The sequence below is a fragment of the Nipponia nippon genome, unplaced genomic scaffold (assembly GCF_047370975.1).
Source record: "Nipponia nippon isolate SJK-2023a ecotype South Korea unplaced genomic scaffold, ASM4737097v1 scaffold_27, whole genome shotgun sequence".
In the NCBI taxonomy this organism is placed as follows: Eukaryota; Metazoa; Chordata; class Aves; order Pelecaniformes; family Threskiornithidae; genus Nipponia; species Nipponia nippon.
Genome location: NW_028262344.1, coordinates 3,197,002 through 3,210,436, shown reverse-complemented (window position 1 = coordinate 3,210,436; position 13,435 = coordinate 3,197,002). Strand labels below are relative to the sequence as shown.

Sequence of the window (13,435 nt, the reverse complement as noted above, 5' to 3'; positions counted from 1 at the left end):
ACCAAGGCTGTGGCACAGCCCAAACTAGGACTTAATCTCGTGCTGAAGGTACCCCCTCGCACGGGGTGTTGGAGGGCCCCTCGGGACTTCCTTCACTCAGCACTCGGGTTTTCACTCTCATCCGAAACGTTGGTGCGAACCCCAAGCGGGGTCTGGGAAGCTCCTCGGGGACGTGCTCCCCGCAGGCTCCCCGGCGAGCGCTGCCTGCTGGCCGGCAGCCGGGTGGCTCAGAGGAAGCTCTTGGAGGATTTCTGCACCAAAAAGCCGGAGATATTTTTAACTGCACAAGATCTTGCTGAAACTCCTAGGAGCCTCGCGCCCCGAGCTCTGCCACACCGGGCTCCTCCGGAGCAGCCCCGTCCCCGCGCGGGGATACACCACGCACTCTGGTCTTTGTCTTGGCCTCCATCCCTCGTAGTAAAGTATTGCAAAGGCAACACCGATCCCCTGGGACAAGCATGTGCTTGTGCTGTCATTTCTGTTGCTTTAAACCCGAGTTCACGGCTCACGCACAAGGCACTGAGGCAGCGTGGGTCGGGCTGAGGCCATCTGGGGTGAGGGGGAATTGGACACAAAACACCCCGTCCTTGCACCAACAGGAACAGAAGCTCACGCTGGCATTGAAATGGAAAAACAGCCCTGTATTGCACAATGCGGTGCAGCACAACGGGACACACGGAAAGGATTCAGGAGCACAGCAAAAGCCGGGGTCGGTGCAGGGGACTGTCACAGAGGGGAGCCACAGGGTCCTGCCTGCCTCACCAGGCTCTGCCCACGCATCTCGCGTGGGGGGTCAGGGTGACAGGGCCACCTAACGGGGCTGGGGCCCCGCGCTGGCCCTCTGGCACGATAGGCGCTGACAGCATCCCCTTCCCTCCCTGACCGCGAGGATGCTGCAGGCAGGGTCTGTCCGGGCGGGCTCACGGGGGAGGCACCTAAGCCACAGCCTCCCACGGTGGGGGGTCCTCCCTGGCAGAGCCCCGCCACGGCCCGGGGTCCCCCTCACTCACCAAAGCAGAACGGAGTTTTCGGCTTCTGTTTCGGCGTGGCGATGCTAACCTGCAACAGAGCAAATTAAAGAAAAAATTAAAGACAATAGTGCAGGCTAACAGCATGCACGAGAGCTGGAAGCTTCCATCCGCACACCCATGATGGAGGAGAAGCCGGCGTTCCCCGAGCTCCAACCCAGTCCGCACTGTCGGTTCATCGGAGCCCCCGTCGAGCACTGACGCTGCAGCGTGAGCGCGGGGCCGAGGAGCAAGCGCCCGGCCGCTGGCACGCCGCAGGCTGCAGCCTCCTTATGCTGTGCCCAGCAGCCGCTCCGGCCGGACGGGAGGCATCACCTGCCCTCCCCGGCCCTGCGATTACCCCGGCTGCAAACGAGGAGGAGAGCCGGCCAGCTCATCAGGGAAAACGAACATGGGTGACGGGCAGGGCCCAATTAGCTCATCTTCCTCGTGCACCTCCGGGTCGGAGCCCTGCCACGTGCCACCGCCGCAGCCCGCAGGGCACCGCTCCCACCCCAGGCTCCGCCGCCCCCGGGAACGGCCGGGCAAGACCCCCAGCAGCGCAGATGCTGGGCCGACGGCCAGCACGCTCCTCGAGGCGCTGGCGCATCCCCTGCTCACGAGGACGACGCGGACGGCGCGAGCCCAGGAGCCGCAGCGCAGCTGCGCGAACTCTCAGGAACTGGCCCGTATCGGATGAAACACAGACCACATGCAGCAACGAACGCGCGGTCCCAGGGGAAGGTCAGCGCGGAGACGGGGCTTTCATCTCCCGCCGTCCCCCCCGGCGCTGGCTGCACTGTAAAGCAAAGAACGGAAAGCTTTCAAAGACCTTGAAAACGCGAGTTTCTGCTGGACTAACACAGTCGCTCTTGTCAGCAATTAAGAAAATTGAGGGAAAATAGCAGTGGTTTCTCCCTAAAGAGTAGGAATCATTTATATAAGAATACTCCTCCCCAGGGCTCCAAGCACAGCATTCATGGAGTATTTATTCTGACAGGCTTCCTCCTTCAGAGCCAGTCTATAATGCTTTAAATATGTTTTCTCAAGCAAACCTCCATTTTTCTGGCATATTTACAGTTGGTAGTTAAAGCCGCTGGCATAACCCAGTCCTGAAGTTTGTGACCAAATGCTGTCCTACAGCAATTTTCATTTAGACTAAAACATATATAATTTATAAGTGAGGCTCTTTCCGAAATGGGGAAGGCTCAACCTCCCAGCGTTGCTTCATCTGTGCTTAATTTATAAATCATGATTCAGCAGGAACAGAGAGATCTGTCCAATTCTTTATCCGGCTCCAGTACGGAGCTGAGCCCGGCGAGGCGGCCACAAGCCCCCGCTCCCCCCGGCAGCGGCAGCCGAGGGGAAGCTTGCGGGAAAAGGATGGTGGCAGCTCCGCTTGCCAGAGCCATGCTCGCAGCCACGGCTCTGCGCGTTCCAGCTGCCCTCTAAGCACAGAGGAGAGGTACTGGTGCCCCCGAACCCATCGTGAAAGGGACCTTGGGACCGTCTCTACCTCCCCATCTTCACTGGGTCTGATGAGCACCCTCCCGCAGACCTTGGGCTGCGGCGGGAGGCACCACGCCGGGGTTATGGGCACTGAGTGCCGAAGCGAGAGGGGCACCGCGGTGGGAGCACAAAGCCTGGCTCAGTCCGGTGCTGGAGCAGCAACACCGAGCTGACTGCCAGCCCCGCGTCCAGCTCAGGCTGACACCATGCTCCCGTCCCCACTCAGCCCCGGCCACCCCGCATCCTTCCTCCTGGCACAGCAGTTCCTCTTCCTCCTGCACCCCGACCCCGCAGCCCGTCCCGTGCCAGTCCACGGGTGAAGGCGAACACCGGTCCCAGCACTGGGACCAGCCGTGCTGCAGGGACGCTCTCCCCTTCCCACAGCCCCGCTCAGGCTCCCGTCCCAGGGAGGATGCCGCAGGCTCAGGCAGGACCAGGACATCGCTTCGGGTGCTGCCGGGGTGAGCCATTGCCTCTCCCGGGAAGGCCACACGGATAAGGGGACAACAGGGAGCGTTCATTTTCCCTCTGCCCCACCCCGATATTACCTTGGAGATATAGGTCAGCTGCAGCGATCCGACAGCACCCGCACCGATGGCCAGGTTCTGCAAAACATTTAATGAGCGATGGGAGTTAAATGACAGGGAGAAGGCAAAAGAGGCGAGCCAGGCTGTCATTTAGTGTCACTGGGGTCAGGCAGCAAAAGCAACAGCCATGCTGCCGGCCTCGGCCGCTTCCCTCCTCGGCACACCTGGTTCACCTCGCACCCTACCAGCAGCTGGGACCAGCCACGCTGTGCTGCACCCAAACGCCGTGCCCTCCTCGGTCCTGCTCACCGCCCCGTGCAGCGGCACCTCAGGTGCGAGACGGGCTCCGACTCCCGCCTCGCGTAGCCCAGAGAGCAGGAGGCTGTGCTAACACCGGCCAGGAGGCCGCGAGCGGGCGGCCGCGCGCTTCCCCTTCCCCTTTTAACAAGGCAATGCAGAATCTGCTGCAAGATGCTCTTCAGGAAGGCAGGTGCCTCCCCAGCCTACAAGCAGTGCCTGAGCACCGTGGGGTTTCCAGGAGGGTCTTCCTAGAGCTCAGCTTTGGCTTTTGCTCTTTTGAGCTTGACCGCAAGCGCTGGGGCAGCTCCCAGAGACATCGGGCATGACACGCACAGACTCCATCTCCCCCAGCTGCCTGGCTCCTGGTCTAAGTGCTTTCGCTGCATGACACCGCTTCCAAGATGACAAGCATTTCTAGGATAACCTCTTCTCTTGTTATCGCTGTCTCTAAGCTAAGACACAAGGGAGAGGTAACACCTCCCACGGGCACAGCATTTCTATAGGCTCCTCCAGGCTACCAGTGGCTCCTGGTGGGGTAAGCTGCTGCTGGGGCACTCCCGAAACCCGCAGAAGTCGCGTCGGGGCTGCTCTGCTGCTCTGCTGGAGCTTGGTCGTGGCTGCACACAGCCAGGGGAGACCCCCGCAGACAACCAAGGCAGCAGACAGCATCCTCCTTCGGAGACCCGGCCTCCGCCAGGGCAGCCCAGCGGGGAGCCTGAGATGCAGCTGAAGACTCGCTAACGACTTCCACGGAGGTGCCCAGCGTGAAGCTGGGAGCAGCACGGGAACCTACCTGAGGGTTGTCCATGTACCACAGGAGGCAGTTGGCCTGGGTGTCCAGGATGAAATACCTCCGCAGAAACTTGCCACAGGTCTCATTTTCTTCAATGTCCAGGAACCCGCAGATACGGTTCTGTCGATCCAAGTACGGCATGCCGGGCTCCTTCTCGCATCACCCTGCGGAGAAGGGACAGGCAGGGAGAGGTGGGTGCTCTGCTCCCGCAGCCCCAGCTCCCCAGGGGAGCTCCTCCTGCACCTACAGCCATCTCAACCCATCACAGCCACAGGCGCCGGGATGCCAGGACAGTTGCTCAGCCCCCATCTGAGCTCGCAAGAGGGAGAGGGAAGGCACAACCTGCCAGGGCTGACCCAAACGAGCACGTTAGCTGCTTCCCCTTGCTGAAAAATGAGGTGTTTGCATAAAGGCGTTCCTCCCCGCAGAGGTCCACGTCGCTCCCCAGCCCCGAGAGCCGCCAACCCCACCGTGTCAGGAAGCTCAAGAGGTGTGAAAGCCCGCATGGCGCTTGGCGGAGGGTCTGGGGCTTCACTCCTCGTCCAGCTCCCCCTCCGCATCATGCCCCACGGTCGCCGGCTGAGCTTCCTGCAGGTCCAGTTTCCCAACCTGCCCAAACCTCCTGCTGCCTCTCCCAGGCCTCCCCAGCCCACGGCTTAACACACGGAAAGCAAAGTCAAACGGCCACCACCGCGCGTTCGCACTACGGGGAAGCTGCCAAACGCGAGCGTCACCCAGCACGCCTTTGCGAGAAGAAGGGGTGCCAACATGCCGGCCCCGGGCGCAGGGCAGATCAGACCAGCGAGCAGGACCAAAATAGCTCAGCGAGGAACCGCAGGGCTTTGGAAACCTGGGAGCTGCAGATGGACTCAATCACCGCACGCTGCTGAACAAACGCTCGCCGGCCTGGCTCCGAGCCTGCTCATGGCACAGGGCAGCACCACGGCCACCGGCACATCCCAGGGCAGCGAGAGACCGACGCCGAGTGACAGCCCTGGGCCCCAAACTGCCCCTGTCACAGCGGTGGTCGCATCCCACCGAGCTGCCCTCCAGAGAGCTCAGCAGCGTGGGACAGCCCCGTGCCACAGCTCGGCCCACCGAGAGAGGACAAAGCAGCCACAAAGGATTTGATGTGAGACACCAGGTCCCTGGGAACCGTAATAAAAAATAACCCCGAAGCGGACTGCGCGCTAGAGAGAGCCCGAGCACACTCCCAGGAAATGGAAAACAATCTGCAAATCCAGCAGAAAATCTGTGCAGCCAGGATGCCGAGTCAGCAGGGAAAACAATGACCCATCGCCGCGGGGCCAAGCCGTGTCACCAGGTCTGCCGTGGGCACGGACCCTCCCTGGCGCTGTCCCCCAGCCGGGGCGAGCCAGGGGGTCACCTCCGAGCTCACCTTGGCCGCAGCAGCTGCAGAGGAGCGGAGCTGGGCTGTGACACCGACCTCCCAGGCAGCCACGGCACAAACCCCCTCTGCAGAAGCAGGGAGAAACACCGTGCCCAGCCTGCCACAACACGGGCACGGGGCACAACGGCCCTGAGCAGCCAGACTGGAGAGCACGGCAGCCGCGGTGCCCGTAAATAGGCTTTGCTTGCGTCCCCCGTGGGTGCAAGACGCGGGGGAGCCCGAGCATCGCTCTCGGTCACCCTGCAGGAGTGGCAGCAGCCGCTTTGAGTCAGCAGGAGTGGGCGCACGTTGCCACCGCTTTAATTTGGTGGCAGCTCCCACCCACCTTGCACAGCAGAGCTGGCTGCAGAGCCACGGTGAGGGGAGCCCCTCAGCACCCCTGCAACGGGGCTGCCCCGGCAGGCTGCGTCTCTGCACCGTCACTTCCAGCCCCACGGAGGGAGCGAAAGCAGCACCAAGAGCCGCGGGCGGGCAGGACACATCCCTCCGCCCGGGCAGAGCCCCCTCGCCACGGCCCGGGTGGACGGGCAGGGACGGAGACAGCGGTTACCGAAAGGACGCGAGCTGAACCTGGTGCGGTTTGTCCGGTAGAAGAGGGGTGACTCACGCAGGTGCCAGAAGTGGAGGCTGCACAAATAAAAGATCTCATGCAGAAAAGGAGGAAATACTATTTTTGAGCTGAATAGCTGCAGTGGAGCGGGGCCCTGAGAGGCAAGTGTTGTGCAAGAGTTGTGGTGCAGCTGCAAAGGTAGAGGTGGCAGAAAACAAGTCAACCTGCTGTTAGGATCTCGGAGTTTATCATCACCAGCGTCTCAGAGATGGGTATCAGGGCTTTGCTAAGAGGGAAATCATACTGAAGCAGTAGAAGAGATGGTTTTAAAACAACACGTTTGCCGTGATGCAAGGGTTATGTGGGCACTTCACATTTTACTGCTTTTTTGTGGGGTTATTTTTGTGGGCGGGGGGAAGCACACAGAAAGCAGATTCCCCAGTGCCTTCAACCATACCGACACGTTCAGACCAGGCCTCATAAATTACCTCTTCCTCCTGCTGCTAACAAAAGTCCAGAGATTTCTGCTTATGAGAGGGATGAGAAAGCCGAGGTGTGCCGCAGGCAGCGCCGGGACGAGCCCCCAGCCCCTCGGGACACCTCCTGGGACTCCCTACGTTCCCACCCTGCCATCCTTAGTTAATTTGGGCTCGGCTGAAAGCCCACAAACCAGCTCAACTCTTCTGTGCGAGCTGCCCTCGGATTGCACTTGGATATGCAAAAAAAAACCTTTGGACAAAGGAGACCGCAACTGCTCCCGTCTCTGCCCTCCGGACCGGGCTCCCCGCAGCCAGCCAGGCTCCCCGTCCCCTCACACCCCACTGCCTGCGGGACGCAAACCGTCTCTCTCCTTGCAGCCACTGAGAATTGCGCTTTTCCATAGGAAAAGGATAAAAGTAGCACCCCCAGCGCGTGGGTATTTGGTCCCCCTGCTCAGGAACTCCGGGAGGGCTCAGTTTGCACTAACGTTTACTATTTATACAGCACTTCGTAAACTCAAAGTCTAAATATTTTTTTATGCGAGACCCAAACTTGTGTTTGCTGTAGGAAGGACAGAAGATGAAATCTGAGGGTGAGGATAAGAGGGACTGAAGGTGAGAAGGACCTCACGGAAAACCGGCACCATTTAAAAGTCCGGATAAGTCCCTGAAGGCCTCGCAGTGAGGAGGCACTTCAGCTTCAGAGGACAACCTTCGTGGAAACACGACGGACATCACCCTGGCACTGGGCATGGGCAGCTGCGATTTACAGCCGATGCCCGCACCCCGTTCGTGGAGGCTGATCTGCCATCCAGCGACGACCTGAACTTCCCAAGCATCGCGCCGCATCAGGCCCTCACGATCCCTTTTAGGAATTTATGCCATAATATCCCACCATAATATCAGTCTCAATATCCCACCAAGAACAACCACCCTTTTCTGGCTCAGTTAATGAGATGACAAGAGGAATTAGGCTAGAGAAGATTTACAGCAAAAATGCCCTCTCGCCTGCCTCCCGAGACACAGGTAAGCGCTTCCCAGGAGGAGGCGGAAGGTGCAGGGCAGCGTCCAAACGGCACCCAAGCCCCTCTCTGCGGTCACTGCTGGCTCAAAGGCCTCGTGTGCAGCCACACAGCCAGACTTTCCGGGAAGCACCCCCAGGACGCCAGCGCTTCCCTGCGCCGTCACGGCTGCCCGTGCCCTGCTCTGTCCTGCTCCTGGCACTTGCTGCGCCGCTACAGCCACGGGAGCACGACCACGGAAAGCCACAGCGGAAAAAGCCGAGGCAACGGGAGACCTGGCATTCAGAGCATCGCAGCAGCGCTGGCCGGAGGCATCTCCTCAGCACCTCGCTCCACAGCACGGCCCGTTGCACCTGCAGGCAGTCACAGCATCCTCCTCCTCCTCTCTCACGCCTGTCTGTCCCAGCCGCCCTGGTGCCGTTTGCGGCGCGGGGTCACCACCCTCATTGCACGAGGGCTCCAAGCTGCGACGCCCGCTGCCCCGGTGCAGCTCCCGGACAGCCCCGGCCGCGCGGGGCGACGGCTGTGAGCAGCAGCGGTTGCCGCAGCGGTTGCAGCAGTACTTCCTTTTACCTGGCCTTGCAAAGGAGTTTCCAGAGTTTGCCCTGCCGACGTCTATCCGGCGGCTGACACACGAGACAGATGGTGTAGGCAGAGCCCAGCAACTAACTCCTGCTAATTCCAGACATTTGCCTTAACGAAGTAATTAACCTGTTGAAAGGCAGGCTGGGAGCAGCCAGGATCCATTTCTTCATCTCACCACAGAAAAACAGTCAGGGGAACGCACTCCGAAGAGCTGCGGATCCCAAACCGTCCCCGCACGTTTGCTACCAACCCCACAGACCCAGGGATGAAAGCGTGCAGCACCCCCAAATCTCCCACAGGGACCCCGTTCCCAAAACCCCAGGCCATCCCGGCAGGAGCGGCCCTCACCACCTCCAGCTCCCTCCGTCCCCGCAAGCAATAACGTGCAGAAGGCACTCGCACCGCGGCGGGGAGGCCTCTTCCCACCCACTCCCACGGATGCTTCCAGCCGCTGAGCCAGGAGTTTCTGCCGCATCCCTGGACCCAGGGACCGGTCCCACCAAGGCTGCTCCCCCTCGGGGCCGGGCCGCCGGCTGCCCGCAGGCACAGCCGCCTCCCAGCGCCGGGGACAGGGGGGACCCGACGCCCCCGGCCGCCCCGACCCCGCCGAAGCCCCTTCGCGGGTGGGTCATCCCACGGGGTGGGTCGGAGGGAGGAGGGGGACGGAGCAGCGAGGGGCCCCCCAGCCCGCCCCGCGGGCTCCTCGAAGAAACGCCCGAAGGGGAGCGCAGCCCACGGGCGGGACGGCGGCTCCGCGGACACGCGTGGGCCCCGGCACTCACCCCGCGGCGTCCCTGGGCTGCGCCCCCCGCGCATGGCCGGCGGAGCGGGCTGGGGCTGGGGCTGCGGGGCGCACGCCGAGCGGCGGCGGCGGCGGGAGGAGGAGGAGGGAGGAGGAGGAGGAGGAGGAGGAGGAGGGCCGGGCGGCGGAGGGGGTGTGCCCCTGGCTCCGCCGTCGCTTTTTTCCGGGTTAATTACGTCTCCCATTAGCAAAGCCGGCCCCGGATGTGAGTGCGGGCCGGGTGGCCCGGGGGGCGGTGGGTGGCCCGGGGGGGGCTGCGTGTCCCCCACCCCGAGCACCTGCAGCGGCACCGGCCGGCCGCCAGCGGGGGGGAGGGGGGGTAGGGGGGGGTGTCCCACCCCGGTCCCCACCCTGAGCCTCGCACCCCCGCCTCCGAGCCCCCCCCGCCCAGCCCCGGGCTCGGGTCCTTCCTGGCAAAAGCCCCCCCAGACTCGACAGAAGACCGCTCAGTAAATCCCCATCCTCCCAACAGCTCCTGCTCCGTCACCGGGATGCTTCAGCAAAGAGTTTCCCCGGCCCATCTCATGAGCTGCCCCTTGGCCCACGGGGGACCGTGGGGACGGCTGCATCCCCGCCACATGAAACTGCGTCCCCCGAGACCCATGACCCTGACCGAGACCCCGCCTGGGGCAAGAGCCACGACCGCAGCCTGGCAAGCAGCGCCTGCGCTGCTAGCCGAGATGCTCAAAATAGAGAGGGGATTCTCACGCAAGAGAAGTTTCTGAGGGTAGGCACGCTTCAGTGGTCCTCCTCTACAGTTAGCCCGACGCAAACTCAAAGTCCCAGGGCTTCCGAAGCATGTGGGGCATCGCTACTGCTTTGCAAAACCTTTCCCTGCTCCCACGGCCTTATTATGGCACGTAATAGCAAATACAGCGGCATCTGAGCAAATAGAAGCGAGCAGGTGAGAGCGGCGTGCATCTCGGAGGGTGAATTGTCCCAGCTTCTGCATCCGACTTGGGCCATCATCACCGTTTTTGTTCATAGTTCAGTTCCAGGTCCTGTCAACCCAGCTACGCCTGTGAGTTTTCCCTCCCCGAGCACGTTTTCACACCAGCCCGAGGGCGCACCCGGATCTCTGGCTGTGCACACGCAGGCTCGCAGAGCTCGGAGCCGGCGCTGCAGGCAGGCAGGGACGGAGGCCGGAGAGGGCGAGCTCCGGTCCCGACCCTACAAAAACACCGCGGCACCGACAGCGGCGCTGCTGGGAAAGAACAAGCAGCCGGTGGGGTTGGCACCCCACGCTCGCAGGGTGGGAGGCGTAAACCCTGCCGTGTAACGCAGCGGTTACGTCGGGCGTCAAACCACGGCGCACCGCTCCCCGAAACACTGCGGGCGCCCTCGCAGCGGGCCAGCAGTGAAATCTGTAAGCAGTTATTCATGTGCTCCAGCACCTGGGCTCGTACAGCCCTGTGGTTCCTCCTCACCTGAGAAAGCTGCAAAAATAAAGCCTGGAGTTAATAACCGATGTTTTGAGCGTGCGGACCACCGAAAGCAGCGCAAGTCACTCTTCCCCTTTGTGATGGTCTCAGGGTCCTTGCCACCTCCCTGAACCTCCCGCACGGTGCCCGGAGGGAAGCTGCTCCTCGTTTTAAAGCCAAGGGCGATCATTCATGTACCGGGCTTGCAGGCGCTGCCTGGTCACCCAGAGAACCTCAGGGTTGCATCAGTCAGTCATTTGTTAGTCAATCGGCTGAGCCCGTCACCCGCATCCGGAAGGTCCCTACATGGCTCGGGCCGATTTAGCCACCGAAAGTCGGTGGTGCTCCCACCCCCCTTGGGGATCAGCTCTGCAGAGTCCCCGTCTAGAGACGGTCACCAGCTTTGCCCGTTCCCAGGCACTGCAAATGACCCCAGCCTCCAGCTCCGTGCCCCTCGCTACTGGCGTATTGGGGGGTCTTCCCTTTTTTCATGTTAAGGCAAGACTCTGGTTTTGAGGATCCAGTCCCATGCCTTTGAAGATCCTTTTTCCCCCCCTCAGAGCAATTACACACTGTTCAGCGCTTGCTGTACGAAGTGTTGCTAAGTAAATATATTGCCTCAATCCTGAGCATTTCCTACGGCCCGGGTCATTTTTAGAACAAAGTTTTCCCCCCCACTCCCCCCCCCCCCCCCTTCCATGTTGCAGAAGATTGCCTGAACGCTGTTACTGAAACCATGTGTGTTCATTTCTGTGTGACTCTGCTCTGGGCCCGTGTCACCGCCCCGGAGCAGCCGAAACCACAGTCTGCCACAGCAGAGAGCAGCCTCCAGCCCGTCGCAGAGATGGCGCGCCGGGGCACGGCAGCCGAGGGCCCGCTCTCGCCAGGCTCTTACGCACGTGTTGGAGCGTGGCCTTGAATGGAGATGAGCTGCCCAGTTTGGGTCACAGGTCCTGCGGCAGCAGCGCTTGGGAAAGCTGCTGCCAAAGCTCAGGGTGGATTTGGGGAGTAGGAAACACTCGCTCCCCCCCCGCCACCCCATGGCACCCAAGGCACCGTAGGATCCCCGCGGCTGCACCCTCGGAAAGTCCCTGCTTTCTCTCTGGAGCTGCATCTGGCCCCGAAGCACTTTCTCCCCGCGTGGGCGAAACCGATCCTGGTGCTGCCGGCACCACCGAGGGTGCACAGGGAGCCCTGCTCTCACAGGCGCCGTGCAAGCGGTGCTTTCCCAGCATTTTGCGCAAGAGGTTTTGTTGGGTTGTTTTTTTTTTTTCCCCCAGAAATTTCCTGTTGGATCCTGACAGGGCTGTTCACCCCGTCTATCCTCACTGAAAGCACAGCATTCAGCGCCATTAAAAAAATGCATCGTCCAGCTTCGCACTGGCGGCTGCTCCCCTCGCTGCAGCCAGCCGACTGCGGCCACGCATCCGAGGAGCGGCTTCCCTCCCCGCTCCGTTTCCCCGTTGGGGCACAGTCCAGCCTAGCCCTGCCAGAAGCTGCAGCCCAAAACACATCATTTAATAATTACATCAGGAGCAAAGAAGGGATGACCTCCCTCCGCATCTCCTCCTGCCAACACTCCGGGGAGCCCCAGCAGGACCGTGCATAATTGCGAGCGGGTGTACACAGGGTGACTCTAGCTTGGATGCCCATTTTGCTGTGCAGGACAGAGCAGGGTTTTGGCATTGCCCCTCGTGTACCTTTCAAGGGAAGGATCATCCCTCACTGCAGCCGGGGCGTTATTCCTCGCACTGCCCATCTCCCCACGCACACAGGCGGCCACAGGCCCTAAAGCCCACCCTCGCCCAGCTGCAAACACGGATGGAGCCGGAGCCTGACAGTGCCAAGCACTCCCTGTAGAGCTTTTGAAGGTGCTGTGAGGGAACCAAAACCTGAAGCACGAAAAACCACCAGTTATGGAAATGCAGGCCACAGCAACAGGATTATACTTAGAATAAAAAAAAAAAAAACCACACCAAAACCCACACCAAACAAAGAGAAAACAAGGAGGTTGGAAAAGCAACCTTCCTGCCTCAAAGCAGGGCTGGCGGCTCCACCGGGCGAGGACAGGGCCATGCCCAGGCAAGCTCTGGAAGTCTCGGCGGTGGATACCCACCAGCCTGCTGCAGCACTTGCCCACCTAAACCTGCATTTAACGCTTAAACAGGCTCAGGCGTTACCGCACGCACACCGAGATGCGGGCATGGCGCAGCAGAGGCAAGATGCACCCATACCCACCCGCAACCCTTGTCCGTCCCGCGCGTGTCCGCTCCGTCCCGCTGCACCGCCTGCCTCCCAGCGTTTCTCGCTGGAGCTCTCTAGCCTTGTCCTGCCAGCCGCTGTCTTTCCCCCCCCCTACCCTGCCCCCATCCCTGCCCGCTTTGCAAAGACTAAACTGTTCCATAGAGTATTTTTATACCGGGGCATCTCTTGCAGACCTTGTGACTTGCACCAGAGCCTGGATCTGAAGCAGCTCTGTTTTCTATGGGCACAGTCACATGGCAGGTAGTCACACTGCTGCTCTTCCTTTATTTGGCGAGCCTTTCGGTTCTCCTCCTATATTTTTTTCCAATATATTTTGCTGCTGTAGCCTATCCGGGGGTGCGAGCAGCCCCTTGAACTCACAGAGACACCCCATGAGCAGACATAGGGGCATGAGGGGATTCCCAGGGCAGGGTACATCTCTGCCCCAGGGCCTGTGGAGGTCCCACCAGCACCCAGGGTCCCCCATGTCCTTCGTGTACCATGAGGAAGGAGCAGGGCCCACAGCAGACAGAATAATCTGCTTTCCAGACGTCTCCCCTCTAGTGGCAGCAGCCAAGCATCCCTCTTGGTTGGTGTTAGCCTTCCCAAGACCTGATATCCATGTTCTCCAGGACTTCTGACCCTCTTATCCTCCAGCGGTCACCGAGGTCTCTGTTTCAGTAGCATCCTGCAGCAGGGAGTTCCACGGCTGGATCTGAGCATGCTAAATTATTTCTTTTCTTCTGTTTGAACTTGCTCTTTTCGGTTTCAGTACCTGTTCCCTT

General features: G+C 61.0%; 1 protein-coding gene across 6 annotated transcripts in view; it reads right to left on the bottom strand.

The window, feature by feature from the left end:
- The window catches only part of PLEKHA2 (pleckstrin homology domain containing A2), a 28,386-nt gene that overhangs the window by 14,100 nt on the left and 851 nt on the right, over positions 1 to 13,435 (bottom strand). For 2 of the 6 annotated variants that reach the window (XM_087763054.1, XM_087763059.1), the window contains exons 1-4: positions 8,966 to 9,073; positions 4,137 to 4,300; positions 3,065 to 3,121; positions 1,011 to 1,059 (exon numbers count right to left, since the gene is read on the bottom strand). In XM_087763054.1, the coding sequence (XP_087619180.1) occupies positions 1,011 to 1,059; positions 3,065 to 3,121; positions 4,137 to 4,277 (247 nt within the window). In that variant the 5' untranslated portion in view covers positions 4,278 to 4,300; positions 8,966 to 9,073. Of the gene's footprint in view, positions 1 to 1,010; positions 1,060 to 3,064; positions 3,122 to 4,136; positions 4,301 to 4,986; positions 5,247 to 7,873; positions 8,110 to 8,965; positions 9,074 to 12,644; positions 12,690 to 13,435 lie in introns of those variants that run through there. The other 4 variants (XM_087763056.1, XM_087763057.1, XM_087763058.1 and 1 more) reach the window with 4 other exon arrangements.